This window comes from Aphelocoma coerulescens, chromosome 3, assembly GCF_041296385.1.
Source record: "Aphelocoma coerulescens isolate FSJ_1873_10779 chromosome 3, UR_Acoe_1.0, whole genome shotgun sequence".
NCBI lineage: Eukaryota > Metazoa > Chordata > Aves > Passeriformes > Corvidae > Aphelocoma > Aphelocoma coerulescens.
Genome location: NC_091016.1, coordinates 51423658 through 51441902, shown reverse-complemented (window position 1 = coordinate 51441902; position 18245 = coordinate 51423658). Strand labels below are relative to the sequence as shown.

Sequence of the window (18245 nt, the reverse complement as noted above, 5' to 3'; positions counted from 1 at the left end):
CAACAACCCCCCAGCAGCAGCTTCACACCAGGCTTGGGGAGTCTTTCTGTTGAAGAGGTGTAGAGAGAAGGAGAATGAAAACTGTTGCAGGTTTCATGGACAGGACATCTACTTGTCAGTCTCCTAAAAATGGTGTCTCTTCAACACAAATCCACAGCCACAGGTGAAAACACGCTGGGGGCTGGGATCAACCCATCCTGTAACATCTCAGGGCTGAGTGAGGGTGCTTGCCCAATAGCAGAAACCTCCCCTCCCTCTCCTCTTCCTGAAGAAGTTAAGGCAGTGTTTCCCTCCGTACCTGCTGCAGGGTGTGCATGGACTGACTGGGACCTCTACAGGGATTAAAAGGAATCTGGCATTAAGGCAACAACTTTGCAGTGTTTTCCTCCAAACTGAGGGCTCCTCATTCCTTCAGGGGATGCTTGTGTTTAATGCTTGTGTCCGTAACCCCTTGCAAACAGCTCCGATGTCATGGCATTGCTTTTACCACTTGGGACGTGTGTCTGCTTCGGCAACATTGCATTTCATGGCCCAACCGTAAGCCCAAATATTAGCAGTGAGACCTCTTGGCAGAGTTGTCTTAACTCTGCCAAATTGCCTGGGAAATGCTGCCTGATAGCTTGAATAGACTTAGGGTTTTGCAGTGCCTGAAACACCTCCTGTTTCCTCTCATGGGATGCTTTTCTGGCATTCTAAATCTCTTGTAGGTACATTCAAAGTTAATTAAGTCTGAATTTTAATTCATGCTGTCTGTGAGGCTGATAATCCTCTCTCCCAGTGTGACTTGGCGAGGATTCAGCAATTAGGCTTGGGAGGGCAGAGCTTCCTTGTACCTGTCCTTGTGTCATGGCACATACCCAGCTCCTGCCTGAAGTCCCCCAGTCTCTGATGCATGTGACAGGAGGCTTATCCCTCATCCCCATGGTTTGGGTGGTGGCAGTGATGAGAGCTGCCCATGCCAAACCTTGCAGCGAGAAGAGGAAACACACAGCTGGAAATCAGCTGATTGTTAGAGATGGTGTGAGCACCTCTGGGCTGTGCCAGGGCAAGGGCAAGCAGGTGGGCCTTAATTGCCTTCAGCTGTAACTTCAATTTTACCTGAAGTGCTCCTGGGGTTGTTAAGCAGAAACCCAGGGCTGTTTAGGTGGGAAGGGGCTCCTGGAGTGGTCTGGTCCGGCTCCCCTGCCCTTAAACAAGGTCACCCAGATCTGGCTGCCTAGGACCATGTCCAGTTGGGATTTGAGTATCTTTAAGGATGGGGTCTCCACAACCTCTGCAGGAAATCTGTTCCCATGTTCAGCCACCCTTGCTGAAGTAAAATTTCTACTTTAAATGAAATTTCCCATGTAGGTATTGCTAAATGTAAATCAAAGGAAGAGCCCAAAGGATTCTTAGCAGCCTGTCCTGGAGAAGACAGCAGATATAAGACTGAAGTTCCTTCCTTGCGGCTCCCCATACTGCAGCTGGTACAGGTACATCCTCTCTGAAGCCCCTGGGGTGTTGGCTTATCCTCAGGATGACTCCTCCCTTTGGATGTGTTTCTGTTTGCCATCTGCCAGAGCAGCCCAGATCTGTGCCATGTCCTTCCAGAGCCGTGTTACCCAGAGCAGCCCATGCCCAGTGGTGTGGTCCTGTGATGCAGCAGGGAGCTTTTCTTGCTGTTGGTGCTGCAGCAGGCCCTGTGCCGCCCTGCACTGGCTGCAGGCAAGTGCTGCAGAGGCATCTGCAGGAGGGCACCCTCCAAGCGAGTGGCTTGCACGGCTCTTCAGCTTTGTGCCTGCCTCCAAACACAACCCACACCTTCTCAGTGGATCAAAAACTGCTTACAGATCAGTGGCAGCACACCCACCGAGTGGATCCTTTGGGAAAGAAAGCAGATTGTTACTGGGATGTTCCAGGGAAGAGACCAGTGTCAGTGGGAAGACAAAGGCAGGGGAGCAAAGCAGTGGGGAGAAAGTGGGGTAAGAGCAGAGAGGCCCTATGGCCATTCCTGCCATTGTAAATTGCTTGATGAAGCCACGAGAAGAATCAAAGGTCCCAACTAAACCATGTTCCTATAGCTCATATCCTGTACCAGGCCTTCACTGAGCTCAAGCCCACATCTTGCCCCAGACTTTTTATGCCACTAGTGACAGATCTCTGAAGAGAAGGTACTTGCAGTAAACACAAAACCTATGATCCAGAGATTGACACCAGTTAAAATAATCACTGCTTTTAAATTAAGCAATGGTGAAGCCAAATGCTTGACTTGTTGGGTTTTGCCCCTTCTTTGTTATGCACCTTAGGAAATATCACATCTAAGACATGCTAAGGCAAAAAAGCTGTTGAAATTATGTGAATGATGGGGGATGGATGGAGCAGAGACAGGGTGAGCTATTCAGGCCCAGCTGCTGCACCTGCTTAGAAATTTAATCTAGTCTTAAAGCAGCCTGGCCTGGCAGAAGCTAAAAGGAAATAGAAGAATTAAGGCCACGGCCACATCCCATTTTAAGCTTTCACACCTGTGGTACACTACCCTTCACTGGGCCTGTTACACTCCTCTGGCTCCCTGGCTTAGCTGAGACCCAGGAGTTTTGTATTTTATAAACCCCTCAGACTTCCTAAAACTCTGTCCTGCAGCTCTTGTAGAGCTGTGTTGATGCCAAATGGTGACAGAAAATTAGCTTTGTCACTGCAATGGATGCAAGCAGTGCAGTATCTGTAACCCACAAAGGGGTGCTTTGGGGTTACTCCTGAGCCTTGAACTAGAAGAAGGAGCTACTCTCTCATCTTCCAAGTGTTTCTCACAGCAAAGTTAGAGAATCACTCACAGAATCCAGTTAGTTGTAAATTTACTTCTCATCCCCAGCTAGTTGCAGATTTCCCCCACCACCACCGTTCCTCCGCCTTTAACTTGTTTGTGGTCCAGCCAGGGTTGCTGCTCGTCCACGTTCAGCCTGGAGTGCAGTGTAGGTGAAATACGAGCCTGCCACTGCTGCACCCTTTGTTCTCTCCCCGCACAGGTTAGAGAGGAAGAAGTAGGAACTCCTTACGTGCAAGGAGTGCCACCTTACGGCCTGCTGAGGAATCCCAGAGCTCCACACAGTCTGCGGTCTTGGCTTTTTTTCGCTACACACGAGTATATGAAATCACACACGCGTGTTTTCACACACAGTGAAATGCAAGCCTCTTTCATGGCCTGTCTGCCCACAAACCACACTTCAAGGATAATTTTATGCAGAGTCTTTATATTCCTATTTTTAAAAATAGTTTCTTTAAGCCCAAGACCTCAAGACAGCTGTAGTAATGCAGATGCAAGTGAGAACTTGGGTATTCAGTTTGGAGTGTGGAATTGCTGAATGCTGGCTATCTGTTAAGGAGCAGCTGCTGGAGATCAGCGGTTTCACTGCTGCCTTCACCATGTCAGGCAGCAACAATCATGCTCGTAGGGGGATGTAGGTCAGGTGTAACCTCATGAGGACCCCTGCTCCAACTTTTTAGTGGCCTTTCAATTTAAGGTGACAAAAGGCACAGACATGGTGCTCTAGGATGACCAGACCTAGCAGTGGTGGAGCAAACTGCTGTGGTGGCAGTTTCTTAACATTCTCCAGCCAGCGTAGTCTGCATCATCCCACCATCACCTTGGATTGCTCCAACCACTTAGAAGAGATGTCCATCTGGCTTTTTCCTCAGAAACTTCCTGTTGATTCCTTCTTGTTGTTACCCTTCAGTAAAGTGTATCTTGCTTTACTTGAAGAGATGTTGTGTGCATGGAAAATCCAAGAGAATTGAGGGGCACCAGAAGAACACACAGGAAAGAAAGCCCTCACAAGCCATTTAGTCTACCGCATGTCCTCCTGCTGCACCAAGGGAAGTTGGAAGTTTGAATAGCTACTTTGCACCTCAGGAATTCACTTCTTGTCCAGTCATGACTAAGCCCTCTCTAGCCTTTGGTTTTGTACTAGATTATTACCCGGTGCCCTTCACTGCACTGGTCCAGAGGCAGGTAGCACAACCTGTTCCAAATGAACAATATTTCTCTGGTGGTTCTCTTGGAAAATGCTCCTAGAAAGGGGGCTCAGGTAACAGGTTCCTGATGCCACACTTTGAGCAGCAGGGCCTGCCCTGCCTGAGGGGGCTGCTTCCACCCAGACATAAATAGCCTCCACATCAGCTTATGCCCAGGCATTAGGGTTGAACTTGCTGTGAGAATACACTTCTCCCATGTAACCCAGATATGCCAGGTGAAAACAAAGAGTCGTTGGACTACTGGAGATGCTGAAGGAGAGATGAATGCACATTATTGCTTTTAAAATACCTTAAAAAGCAGACTATTTCTATTGCATCTCTTCTTGCAAGATATGAATATATTTTAGTAGTCCTGAGAAAAATTCTTCCCACTGTTTCATCAGAACTCAAGTATTATGAAAACTTCCTAGATAACATTTCCATAATGTAAAAAATACTTGCTAACACTCAACCTTAAAGATTTCTAGCCCGATGACCAGTTTCAAGGCATCTGAAGAGCAGTCTCTTATTATAATAATGAAAGAGCCAACCCCACTTACGTAGTTTTAATCATTCAGAGTCTGAATCATTCAGAGCAATTCTAGTAGGTCACCACAAAATGAGATGGCTTTTTCCTTTAGTATGCAGAACCTTCTGTTGACAAAATGCACACACAGGCTGAACCCTCTTTCATAGCTGCTTTGCCTCAGAAATCAAGTCTATTAACTTGTTTCTCAGATTTCCATTCAGGGAACTGACGCTGCACTTCAATGAAGCGTGTTTGTTCAAGGCTCACTGACAGCTTGTGTTGTTCCAGGCAGTATTTAAACTCACTCAAGGACATAGACAACTGATAGAGAAGATGAAATTTCTCACCTTTGACCCAAATTGAGCAGTGTATTTTATACTGGCAGTCATTGTTATCCTTGTGGGTAGGACACGTATTCAAGCACAACGTTTTACAGAAACAGCATTCATAGTAACATACCCAGAATGAAGGTGGCCATGACCCATTAATAACAGGCTGCAGTAAGTAGCAACTGCAAAGCCTTCCTCTCTGGATAAAAGAGATCCTGGTATTAAAATACTTCCTTGTAAAAACACATATGACAGAGGTGCTCTTTTTCCATAGCTAATCCAGAATTGCTCAATTGTTTGGACAAAGATCTATTTTAGGACATGTGTATATGAGGGACAGACTTGCCTACAGCTTAAGTTCCCCCTCCCTCCACAGGCTACACCGATTTCCTCATTTGTTTTGTATTTGGCCTTCAGCTGAACAGTTTAGAAGTAAAAGAAGACATTAGGAAAAAAATCCCCACATTTAACAATACCCAGAATCCTTCTCCTTTACGCCCATCTGTCACAGTAGGAAAGACAAATGAGGAAACTGCAGAGAACAATTGTAAAGGAAATACCTCTCACAAGTGCTTCATGATGTGAGAGATCCTTTGTGGCGCAATTCTCATCCTCATCTTAAAAACATAAGATAATACAAATATTTCTTGGTAGTCCTGCCCTTGAAAACGTCAAGTTATCACTGGAAACACTGATAGATGTTGCAGCTTTAAGAAGGAAGTATGGAAAATTAACATGGGAAAGCAAGTTTTACTACCAGTATTTGTAAAATTTTTCACAGAAGTGCAACAATAATGAAACTGTTTTAAAAACAGGATGGTCAAAGCAGAAGTTGATGCAATCTGTATTCACCAGCACCCATTTTACAGGGAAATTTAAGAAGGAAAAGTGTTAGTACAGAAAGGCTCTAATAAACAAGACTGTTATTAAATATACAGGTAAACCCACAGGTAAGTAACACAGAATGGCCAGGCTTAGTGGAAATTTAAACTTCAGTAACAATTTATTTAAAGTATGCAAGAACAAAGTAATTTACATTAATCTTCTGTAGTGTCAATATTTTAAAAAATATGAAGCATTTAAAAGGAGTTAAGAGAGCAGCAGTAATACAGTAAATATGTACGAACCAGGCTGATACAGCCATTTCAAACTACACTAACAAGACATAAAACAATTTTGTTTAAAAACTAATTATATAAAACAATTTTTATATTTAAGCAAACATATTTACAATCAGTTTTACTGATTGTAAGGAATCAAACCATTTAATGTTTAACCTGTTAAATAACTTAGCGCAGCAGGAAAACATTTCAGGAAGCTCATATAAAAAACACATGTGCCTGGCACTCAAAACTTTTCATGGCACACTGGCTTTAGTACTCAACTGACTGGCCTGTTAACCACCAAGCTGGCTGGCTTCCAGAAGAAGCAAATTGAAGACTGCCAGGTAATGTCACTTTAATCCTAATGTGTCCTGTATAGCACTGGAAGTTTAAATGGGAAATCATGAAAGCTTTTATGGCATGTCCAGGAGCAGTCTTCACCAGTATTCCTAGCAGCATTCCACACAATTTTTACTTACTAGTGTGGGGATATGGAGGTCAATTACATTTTAAATTCCATTTCAGAACAAGCACACAGGAGTGTAACCACAGCTAAGCAAACCCTGAGCAAATTACCTTTCAAGCAACGTTTCCAACCCGGGTTCATCTTTTTGAGACAGCTTTCTGCTGTTTTATGCCAGACAAGAATCAAGATGTTCATTTATTTTAGATTCCAAAACTTCAGTCTCGCAGACAGGACAACTGACTTTTCTATCCTGCCTCAAAGGATTGCTAGGACTTGCAGAGGACTGTGTAAATTCAGCTCTGGTTTTTGTAGTTGTAGTGACATCAGTACCCCCCTTTTTGATGAAATACTTTTCAAAGGCAGTTTTGTCTTCCTTTTTTGGCCATCGCTGCAGGGTATTAACACATTCTAAGCTTTTTTTCTCAGATCCACCCTGAGCTGTTGGGGTCTGCTCCAAACAAATTTGTTTTGGTGACCAGTTAGAAGATGGCATAGCCCTCTTGTCAATTGATGACCCTTGGCCTGACGTTCCTTCAGTAACACGAGCCATCCTAGCAGGCAATCCACAGTCGTTCTCATCATCTTCTGTACAGGCAGCAGAGGGAAACTCACGCTTTACAGCTAAGTTGGTCTTCTCACTGGCACCATTGGTACGAAGTGGAAAGATGCCACTACGGGGTAATTTTTCCCATTTTATCTCATTTTTAGGGATTGGTACTGTCCTCACTGCTGAATGATGCAGTGAGCCGTGTGCTTCACTGTTTCCAATGGAGCTGCTGGTATTTGTGTTTTTTTCTGAAAGGACACCGTCTCCTCCTCCAAGCCGATATCCCGTTCCACTAAAAGGCATCAGGTCTTGCATACCATGCATTTGTGTCTTGCCTGAAAAATCAGATTAAAAAATAAGTTAATTATGTTTTCATTAAAAAACCACGGGCTCAGTATTTGAGGTGCTTCACACAAAAAAATCTGCTGTTTGAAAATAGTGCATAAAACTGAACTTTTTGTAGACAATTCAGTTGAGGGACTTGTGCCTAGAAGTGCACAAACAAACAGGCCCTGTTATTTGGCTATGTAACAGTAACATGTAAACCAAGCTTATGTAGTGTTCCATCCACATTTGTTCAAGAAAACATTTGGACAAAAATCAGTCTGGAAAAGAAAAAAAAAAAAAACAAAACATAAAATACCTTTGTTAGTTGATTTGAAGTGTGGAAGTTTTGCTGTCTGATTTTTCTGCTTGGACTTCTCTGAGAATTTCTCTGGCTCCTTCACTTTTGTGAACGTGCCCCCACACGTCCTTTGATGTTCATCCCACCAGAAGTCATGTGCATTGGGTGCTCTGTTCATTGAGCGCTTCACATACCCAAAGTAAGGCGCTCTGTTCTGGCAGGGGCCATTGCATCGCCACCAGTGCTGGCGGTACACATCAATCTCATCATAGAAATCGTGATAGATCTAAGTTAAAAAAAAAAAAACACAAAAAACAAACAGTCATTCAGGAAGTTACAAATTTGATATCACTAGTTCTGTAATATTTTTTTAAAAAATCTATTTCCATTCAATTCTTTCCACTACTGCTGTGATTTTTATATTAGCAGTTAAAAGAGCTGGACATGAATAAAATTTGATCAGCATTTAGCTATCATTAAAACAAAGCTTTAAAAAGATAGGATACATAGGACTATGTCCTCGTTATTTTGTTAAAACTGCAATAAAATAACTTTGGAAATCTATCTTCAATTTCACCTAGAAGATGAACTGTTTAGAGAATGCATTGCAAACAATACCAGTACTGTATTCTCCTTTCACTGTTACCTTAACTGATCTTATTAGACACATTATTTTAAAATATTGACATAAATATCATTACCCTCTATTGACATAAATCTTGACTGCTCTTCACATGGAGCTCTTCTGTCCCTGCTACCATTAAGCTGTTTCTAGTTTACCACAAAAGCTTAAAGAAAAGTTCTTACAGAGAATATAGCTGAAAATTATATGACTAACAACTCACCACATCTTCCTCAACCTGTTCCCACCACAGTCCCCAACAAAGTAACTATGGAACTGGCACGCACTTGGATGCAAATTTGTGGTATCAACTGTGGAGTGTCTAACAAGAAGATCACTCATATCACACTGGGCAACTAAAACACCAGATCAGGAAGAAAGCTCTGTTAAATCAGGAGAAGAGGATTATTCTTACTGTGACATTGGCTCCAGTCAAGAGATTAATGCGACGCATGTGCTTGCAGAACTCTGGTCCATGAGACTCACGATCTTTGTAGTTATGAGTAACAAAGAGCAGGGCATGGATCATTTCATGCAACAGTGTCTGAAATGATGCAACCATTAGATATTTACTGAAAAGCATTGTGTTTTCGGTTTCAAAATTAAGCTGCAGCTATTTTAGTCCTCTACATTGATTATGGTACTGATCTTATCTTTGATTATTCACATAGTCAGTGAATAAAAACATAATACTTAGATCTATCAAACCAAATTAGCACTATTCCCACACCACCAAAACATGCTGGAGAATATCACTTCAATAAGCAGCATTCCAAAAAGGAGAAATAATCTTCAAACTTAAGTCACATCTTTAAAGAGATTATCCCCTACACTCAAAAAAAGAGCCACTTTTGAACAAGTTGAAACTCTACAGCATTTCTGTCCTTAGGCAAACCTGAATGTTCAGCCAGCTGAAAGCAGCAGTTCCAGCAGAGGCCCAGGAAGCAACACAAAGTCATGTTAAGTTATATCCTATATCCTATATCCTTATTTTCTGCTGTTGGCCCTTTCAAAACTACAGTCCATGTTTGAATATTAATAGATAATTAAAGAGTTAAAAACTTGGGCTGTTTTTTTCTCTTTATAAAGTCAATAAAATAAACAAATGACTTTAGCCTCCTACTTGGAGTTGCCCACTTAGAAACATAAAACTAAAGATTACCGTGATACTGCAACACAAGCCACACTAACATAACAGTAAAGCCACCACTATTTTATGATCCGTAAGTTACTGCACATAAGAATCCCACTACAAAATCTAGAATGTTTGTATGGAGCAGAGGAGGGGGCAGGCACAATACACTTTATGTGCAGATTCATAAGCCATGTTCAAATACCTCCACAAGATCCTTCCTTGGCCTTAACTTTAGAAGCGGCTCACTGAGACGAATGGAACACAACCCACTTCTTTCGTGATATGAACAGATACCAGCAGAGCTGAAAGGAAAAGCAGAAAGAAAATGTGAAAATCTGTTGTTTCTGTAGCACATGAAGAAAATGGAGAATTTAAGCTAAAATACCATCCCCTGTAAACACATGCTAGGTCACTCAGAACATGGAAAAAAAATCACTTTGAGTAGTTACTTGAAAAACTCAGTACCATTAAGCTGAGAAGAAAAAAATCCACAAGTTCCTTAGAGTAGAAAAACCTGTTTTGAAAGCAGAAGAATGTTTCCTTTAGAACTCGTGATGGAGTGAAATACACTATACGGAGGCTGGCGAGTCACCGCAGCCAACACTGACTTAATTGCTGATTCAATTTCACTTCCCACCCTCCCTCAACTTTAGACTCATACCGAACCTCTGTATACCTTCACTTCTGTGTGCTAATCCAGCAAACACCACCATTTTTGTGTGTTACTGAGTTAGTCCTCTACCAGTGCAATATTCAACTATTTCCAAACGTCTAAAGAATACTGCAACAGCAGAGGATAAGAGGGGGCAGGACTCCAGCCGCCAGCAATTGCATCTGCTGCAGAACTGCAGACTGCACTTCAAAGATTCCTGGTTTTGTTTAACCTCGGATTTCTTCTATATTCCCCTTCCTAGTCTTTGTAATATACTATTATTGGTTCTTATTTGCCTTTCGGCCGTGCGGTAGAACTATCACGAAGACTGAGTACGTGTAGAACTATCATGAACACGAGTACGTAAGGTTTCCACACACACCGTCTAAGACCAAGTAATTTCTTCCATTTTAACATCCCTCCGGCTTGCCTGCACGCCGGGGAAAGCCACTGGTGGCTGCCAGGGACGACAGATGCAAAGCAAAGGAGACAAGGACAGCGACCACCTCATGTCCCGCCCTACGAGCTCTGCCAGAGATGCGGGACATTCAAGCGGCCGGGAAGAGAAGCCATGGCACCAGCACGGCGCTCGCGGGGCACAGCGAGGAGCAGCACAGAGTGACAAGTGTGGCAGCTCTTCCCCGCCTCCCCGACACTCGCAGCCACACGCCAAGGCGGGCCGCGGCTCCATGGGTGCCAGCCCTTTCCCACCGCCCCGACACCGCGCACGCTGCCGGGGCCCGGCGGAGCACGGCGGGCAGCCCCCGAATCACAGGGACCACCCTCCCCGCCGCCTCCCCGCCCCTGGCGACCACCCCCGCACATCCCCCGGCCCCCGGGACAGGGCAACCCCGAAAGCCGGGCCGGCGCTCCGCCCCGTACCCCACCGGCGCCGCACCTGGTCATGCGGGGGCTCCAGGACACAGTGACCGCCTCCAGCTTCCCCCAGAAGAGCGTCTGGTTGAACTGCACGAACAGGGCGTGCACGTCGGGGCTGGGGTCCAGCAGCTCCCACGCCTCGTCCACAACCGACAGCGGGCGGAGGGACGAGCGGTGCGGCGAGAGATCAGGGCATTTTGCTGCTGCTACTGCCGCCGCCGCTGCCTTGTCCTGCTCTTCCCACTCCTTCTGCAGCTTGAGCGCCAACAAGAAATCCTCGTCCTCCATCCCGAGCGCAGCTCCCGTCGGGCGGCAGTGCCGCAGCCGGCATCCGCTGGCGCCGCGGCGCACGCGCAGCAGCAATGCCCGGGCTGCCGCCGCGTCCTTCCGGAATGCGCGCGCCGGCAGAGTCCCCTCCGCCCCTTCCCGTCCCTTCCCTTTTCCTCCCTCCGCTCCCGCCCCGCCCGCCGCGTCCCCGCGCGTCACTGCGGGCGGCCGCTCCCGCCGACCGAGCCGCGGGGAGCAGGCGCGGCGTTCCCGGCGGCGGCGGGGCGGATACCGGGCGGCGGCGGCGGCGCGGCCATGGCGCTGTCGCTGGGCGAAGGCGGCGGCGGAAGCCGGCTGCGGCGGCAGCTGGAATCGGGCGGCTTCGCGGCGGGGGAGTACGTGAAGCAGCTGTCGCAGCAGTCGGACGGGGACCGGGACCTGCAGGAGCACCGGCAGCGCATCCAGGCGCTGAGCGAGGAGACCGCGCAGAGCCTGAAGCGCAATGTCTACCAAAACTACCGGCAGTTCATCGAGACGGCGCGGGAGATCAGCTACCTGGAGAGCGAGATGTACCAGCTCAGCCACATCCTCACCGAGCAGAAGGGCATCATGGAGGCCGTCACCCAGGCCCTGCTCCTTCAGGCCGACCGCGACGACCCCGCGCTGGGCGCCCGCCGCGCCGCCGCCGCCGACCCCTTCCTGCCTCTGTCGGCCAAGGATGCGGCGGCCAACGAGGAGGGGCGGCAGCGTACTCTCACCACCCTCCTGGAGAAGGTGGAGGGCTGCCGCGACCTCCTGCCCGAGAGCCCTGGCAAGTACCTGGTCTACAACGGCGACCTGGTGGAGTACGATGCCGACCACATGGCGCAGATCCAGCGGGTGCATGCCTTCCTCATGAACGACTGCCTGCTCGTGGCCACCGCCCTGCCCAACCGCCGCGGGGCCTACCGCTACGATGCCCTGTACCCCCTCGACGGGCTGGCTGTGGTCAACGTCAAGGACAACCCGCCCATGAAGGACATGTTCAAGCTGCTCATGTTCCCCGAGAGCCGCATCTTCCAGGCTGAGAACGCCAAGATCAAGAAGGAGTGGCTGGAGGTGCTGGAGGAGACCAAGCGCAACCGTGCCCTCAGCGAGAAGCGGCGCCTGGAGCAGGAGGCCCTGCCCCGGCCCGCCCCAACGCCCCCCGAATCCACCAACCCCTTCGACGAGGATGAGGACGAGGAGGAGGAGGATGAGCCCTCCGCTGAGGACGAGGTTGTTGACCTCTCGCTTGAGTGGATCCAGGAGCTGCCTGAGGACCTGGACGTCTGCATTGCTCAGCGGGACTTCGAGGGGGCGGTGGACCTCTTGGATAAACTCAACGAGTACCTGGCGGACAAGCCTGTGAGCCAGCCCGTGAAGGAACTGCGGGCCAAGGTGGACGAGCGGGTCCGGCAGCTTACAGATGTTCTGGTGTTCGAGCTGTCCCCAGACCGCTCGCTGCGAGGAGGGCCGCGGGCCACCCGCCGAGCCGTGTCTCAGCTCATTCGCCTGGGCCAGTCCACCAAGGCCTGCGAGCTGTTCCTGAAGAACCGGGCGGCCGCGGTGCAGACGGCCATCCGGCAGCTGCGCATCGAGGGCGCCACGCTGCTCTACATCCACAAGCTCTGCCATGTCTTCTTCACCAGCCTCCTGGAGACGGCCAGGGAGTTTGAGACGGACTTCGCCGGCAACAATGGGTGCTACTCGGCCTTTGTTGTCTGGGCCCGCTCGTCCATGAGGATGTTTGTAGATGCCTTCAGTAAGCAAGTATTTGATAGCAAAGAGAGTTTGTCAACTGCGGCAGAGTGTGTCAAGGTAAGAGGGGGTTGGTGGAACACAATAGCTGAAACAAAGGCTTCAAAGCTTTAAATTCTCTTTTCTAACCCTAGTTTAGTTGTTGACTCTTGTGTGGGTTTCCAGAGAGGTTTCCTGCGTTGAAAGGTTAATATTCATTCGAGGTTTGTTTGGTTTTATTCAATTTAACAGAGAAAAGCCTAAAGATTATAATACATGTCAAGAAAAACCCTGCCTTTATCAGAAAGCAAAATGGGTTTATTCTTAATTTGCCTTTAACTGGTAGGAGATCCTAAAACTTACATAAGTTACATCTGAATTATACGTACTTCAAAACTTTCTCTTTGTTTTCCAAGGCTGTCCTGAGCTACATTTTCATATTTTTTTGCAAGACTAACTTTCTCAGGTTATGCTTTCTTTCAGCTGCTAATTGGGAGGGGGAAAAAAAAGCTTATGTGTGAGTTATAATGTATTTGTCCAGAGTATTTTTGACAGCCAAGGTTTATCTTTCGGTTATTAATTTCTCATTAATGAGATTCTTAAATCATGAGAAGTAAGTGAAGTAAGAGTAACACTTCTCAGTTTTCTGACAGCGATAAATTTGGTAAATGTGTAAGGTGTAAAGGGGACCTGCACACTAATAACATCCTTTGCTTTTCTTTGTTATCCCAGGTAGCTAAAGAGCACTGCAAGCAGCTGAGCGAGATTGGACTGGATCTCACCTTCATCATTCATGCCCTCCTGGTGAAAGATATCAAAGGTGCTTTACAGAGCTACAAGGATATCATCATCGAGGCCACCAAGCACCGCAACTCTGAGGAGATGTGGAGAAAGATGAACCTGATGACTCCAGAGGCGCTGGGGAAGCTCAGGGAGGAGATGAGGAGCTGTGGGGTGGGCAATTTTGACCAATACACGGGTGATGACTGCTGGGTCAACCTTAGTTACACTGTAGTAGCTTTCACCAAGCAGACTATGGCCTTCTTGGAGGAAGCGTTAAAGCTTTACTTTCCAGAGCTGCATATGGTTCTTCTGGAGAGTCTCGTGGAAATCATCCTGGTGGCTGTCCAGCATGTTGATTACAGTTTACGGTGTGAACAGGACCCTGAGAAAAAGGCATTCATTAGGCAAAACGCCTCTTTCCTGTATGAAACTGTCCTTCCTGTTGTGGAAAAAAGATTTGAGGAAGGAGTTGGAAAGCCAGCCAAGCAGCTACAGGATCTGAGAAATGCCTCAAGATTGATGCGTGTGAATCCAGAAAGTACCACCTCTGTGGTGTGAAATGAACCTAACTGTTCCTGTGAACAGGGTGGCAGCACTTACTGAAAATGTTGTACATTGAATAGGTGAACTAAACGGGGTTTTTTTTGAGTCCCTGAAAGATGCAGAACTCTTAACTGCTGCATTCCAGAAGCTGAAGACTTTGAATCAATGCCTGCAAGCATGCAGTGCTTTACTTGGTGGATGGGGTGTAGGGAAGTGAGAAGGTGGAGGTCACATGTCCTTGGACAGCATATCCTGTACAAAGGGCTTGTATAGTATTTGTGACTTGGGAAATAACAGTAATACAAGTTTTGGCCAATTGTTTGTGAAAGTCTTACATATATACAGCATATGGCAGGAAAAGATCAATTCTCATCATGTCACTGTAGCAATTCTTTTTTAAGGCAGTGTTCTGGTAGGAGGGGAAGTGCTGAAGCATTCCCAGGGTGTGGTATTCAGTGAGGCACATCCACCATCCAGATGTGACTCAGCACTGCAGAGAAATGGCGTGGATTTGCACAGTGTGATTTGTGTGCTAGCAATGCAGACTTTTCATTTTCTTTAACCTTGAGATTATCTTCATTAATTTCAGAGGCAGATTGAAATAAAAAATGTTTTTTTAGTATAGGATCTTGTGTTTGCATGAAGGGACTTCTTCTGTTTAATAAGCTGGCCTGTCAGCCTAAATTATAGCTGTCTGAACCATTTGTTCCCTTCAAGAGAAGTGAGAACAAGTTGCTTCCCTTTCTCTTTTTGTTCCTCTTCCATGTTTTCTTATGGATCTAAGTGGGGTCACGTCCAGTGCGAAGTGTGCGCTGTTGCTTGAGGTGCTGTCACAAATGTGTTATGGGCCATTGTCTGCTGGTAAGAACCATGGTGGAGAGGCATAAATGCTCTTGAGACATGCAGGGCAGGGAGAGGGGACTGTTTCATTTGGAAGAAATGGAATGCTAGTTTTGCTGTACAGAAGCAGCACCTGGTGAAGAGACTGTGAGGCTTTTTGTAAGAGACGTGAACTTTGAAATACACATTGCCTCCTGCAAGAACTAGCATCATTTCCTGTAATACAGCAATAAGCAAGAAGAACTATCTTTTTTGCAGAAATCACAAGGGTTTGGTTGGCAATTCTAATGTTGATGGGGAAAGTTTATACAAATGCTCTTATGTTTGGATTGAATGGTGTTGGCTGTCTTGTGCAATATATGTCTGTGAAAATAAAATAAGCCAAGTATTGTGTCAAGGCTGGTTTGGAAAGCTGTCAGCATCAACTTCTAAGGTGTGCAAACTTCTTCCCCTTCGGTGCAAACTTTCTTAGTTGTGAGAAAATCATGTTATGGCTAAGGAACCTTGTATTAATCCCTCAAAAAGTGTCCTTAACTGGAATAATTAGGTATTCTATTCCTGTAGCGCTTTCAAAATAAGGCTTTTGCAGTTTGTATCGTGGTAATGAATGCCTTGTGACTGCCTGAGCAAACGAAAGGTATCACCAGTGAAACATTCTGCATAACTGTTACACTGAAACGTCTTAATTTCTCCCTGTTTTCACAGTGCTAGTTCAATGCAGTTTTCACTTTAGTGGCTGGGTTTTGTTCTCTTGCTCTTTGGATGCCTTTTGAACTGTCAGATTTTGCAAAGCATCCTATTGTTTCTGCTCACTTGCTTTTCAGTGTTTGGGCCTTTTGCTAGCAATTCACAAAAAAAAGTAATACAAAATATTTTTAAAGGGTAACTTCACTCATTGCTCCCAACTTAAATTGATGGAAAACCAGTGAAATAGCCCTTCTTTTATTTTAAGGGACAGTGAGAGTTAGAACTTGTGTAACATGTTATGTCCAAGAGAGAGAGGCCTATTGGTGTTATTTCGGTACTGAACTGTTTTTGATATCAGAACCTAGTGAAGTATAGCAAAGTAATATAATCTCTGTCATCTGTTTAAATTGGGCAAAGGTAGCATCCTAATCTGAGAAATACTTTCAAGTGTATTATAAATGAGAGCTCTCTATGGTGATGGGTATTTTGGAGGAGAGGGAGAAGAGATGGTTTTTTTTTCTGTGAACACAGGTATATTTCTTTTTTTTTTTAACAGCAGAAGAAAGCAGAATAAATATAGATGAGCTTTATCTTTGTGTGTGTGTGTCTTTGCAAGAGGAGGGTTAGATCTGGAACTCTAGACTGATTATTGTGATGCTTGAGGATTTTTTGCAAGAAGCTGAATTGTAGTTTCCCAAATTCCCAAGCATTAACGTAAGGCTGAAAAGGAGGAGAGACCTGTTCATGCTTCTATTGTGAGCTGGTGTAGCACAGAGGATGAAATGTAGAATTAATTCTGCCACATGCTCTGTTATGCCTCTGTCACTGAGCCCTCATCAATCTATTTGTGGCACACTGAGCCTACTGATTTTGTCTCTACTGCATCCATGGAGCAGTGGGCTTGTGTTGATGTTGGTTTTAATGAATGAGGGAATCTGGCTTTTCATTTGGGTCATCAAACATCATGTTCATGTGCCTGTCACAATTCAAACAGACGTGGATTTGTATAAACTGCTGTAAGTGGCATTGATATTTTGTAACTTGTGAATCTGTTAAAGGCATAATAAAAGAAAAACAATAACCTAAAGAAAATGGTGTGGAATTAAATTAAGCTAAACACCCTTTTATGTTAATTTAGTTAACAGAGAAAAATCAATGTATGGTGAGTCATGGTTTAATAAATTTCAGTTTTGGAATGGCACTTTCCTTTTCCTGAGCTGTGCACTTGTGGGGACAGTGATGTTCACACTGGGATTTGCAGTAACTACTGAATAATATGATAACAGTTCTCCTGATTTGAGAAAGAACTAATATTGTTTTTTTTTGAGACAACTGCATATAAAATATGGTTTCCTTTAGCTGCTGTGGCAAAATGGTGCAAAATGACTTTTTTTTTAAATTCAGATAAATTTATGTATTAGAATTTAATGCAATAACTTTTCTGAACAGTGAAGACCATGTATTAAAACTTTTGGACATACAACACTAGTGGTGTATTTATTTTGATCGTCAGAAAGGGGATGTTGGTTTAAAGTTGGACTTCCAGCGAAGTTGGAGAGCTTCAGGTCAGTCCCTTGTGAAAGAGAGGTGAGCAGCAGCCAGCTGATGAAAGCCAAGTGATGTCACTTCAGGTACATTCTTACAAAGTCACTTCAGTGAGGTCATGCTGGAAGAAAATGTTTCTGGACACAGGGGAGAGGCTGTACTCTCGCCTTATGGGACCTTGGGTGGGTGTGTGATGGATTATCAACATCCAGGCAGCGTAACGCTAAAGGGTTTGTTAGCTTCCAGACTTTTGTGTCTGGAGTCCATCCGTACTTAACTTGGATTCTGAATGTGTAGTACAGCCTGTCCCCTCACTAGGTGGAGCTTTGTGCACTTAAACCTCAGTAGGCTGGCACGGGCACGGGCATGGGAGCCGTGCTGCCCGGCAGTGTGGCTTGGCAGGGTATGGGTAGCATGCTGAGGCGGGCGAAGATGCTGCAGAGAATGATCCAGATGTTAGGGTCAACTCTTTCATTGCTTGGTAGTGCTTGTGTTCTTCATTTTCTAATTCTTGTACTGTTTGCTTTTAGTTCTTCACATTTTCCTGAGGTGTTTCTGTCCCGTTGGCACGTGTCCTGCAGAGTATCTCACCTTTCTGCCTTTCCTTAAGGTGGGTACCAGCATGTGACTTTTGTTCTGCCTGAAAAACACTGCTACACTTCAAGCCCCTGCAGAGATGTGAAAAGTCGCTTGTCCCAGCTCAGTTGTCTGTCTCATGTGGGATGTTCAGATTAGTGACTTCTCAAAGTCAAGTTTGTGGGACCTCTGGTCATTTCACTTCGATATTGGACTGAAATTCCTGTGAAACTTTGTGCTTACAGTGCGGCTTTGCACTCCAGCACAGTAACACACAAGGTCCCCACCACCTATCGTTACAACTTAGGCACTCTTTATATTCCTTTTGCTGCACAACTGTTGCCATTTAATTGGGTTACCTTTTACTTAAAA

The 18245-nt window shown here is 45.6% G+C and overlaps 2 protein-coding genes across 2 annotated transcripts; one reads left to right on the top strand and one right to left on the bottom strand.

Moving 5' to 3' along the window:
• Positions 1 to 5823: 5823 nt before the first annotated feature.
• Positions 5824 to 11274, bottom strand: SPRTN (SprT-like N-terminal domain). The gene is made up of 5 exons (XM_069010265.1): positions 10894 to 11274; positions 9546 to 9645; positions 8624 to 8752; positions 7605 to 7872; positions 5824 to 7296 (listed from the first exon to the last, which is right to left on the bottom strand). Exons 1-5 carry the CDS (start codon positions 11160 to 11162, stop codon positions 6581 to 6583), a joined length of 1482 nt encoding a protein of 493 aa, XP_068866366.1. The 5' UTR covers positions 11163 to 11274; the 3' UTR covers positions 5824 to 6580.
• A 73-nt stretch (positions 11275 to 11347) lies between these two features.
• Positions 11348 to 16342, top strand: EXOC8 (exocyst complex component 8). Its single transcript, XM_069010264.1, has 2 exons — positions 11348 to 12980; positions 13632 to 16342. Exons 1-2 carry the CDS (start codon positions 11457 to 11459, stop codon positions 14238 to 14240), a joined length of 2133 nt encoding a protein of 710 aa, XP_068866365.1. The 5' UTR covers positions 11348 to 11456; the 3' UTR covers positions 14241 to 16342.
• The last annotated feature ends 1903 nt before the right edge of the window (positions 16343 to 18245 follow it).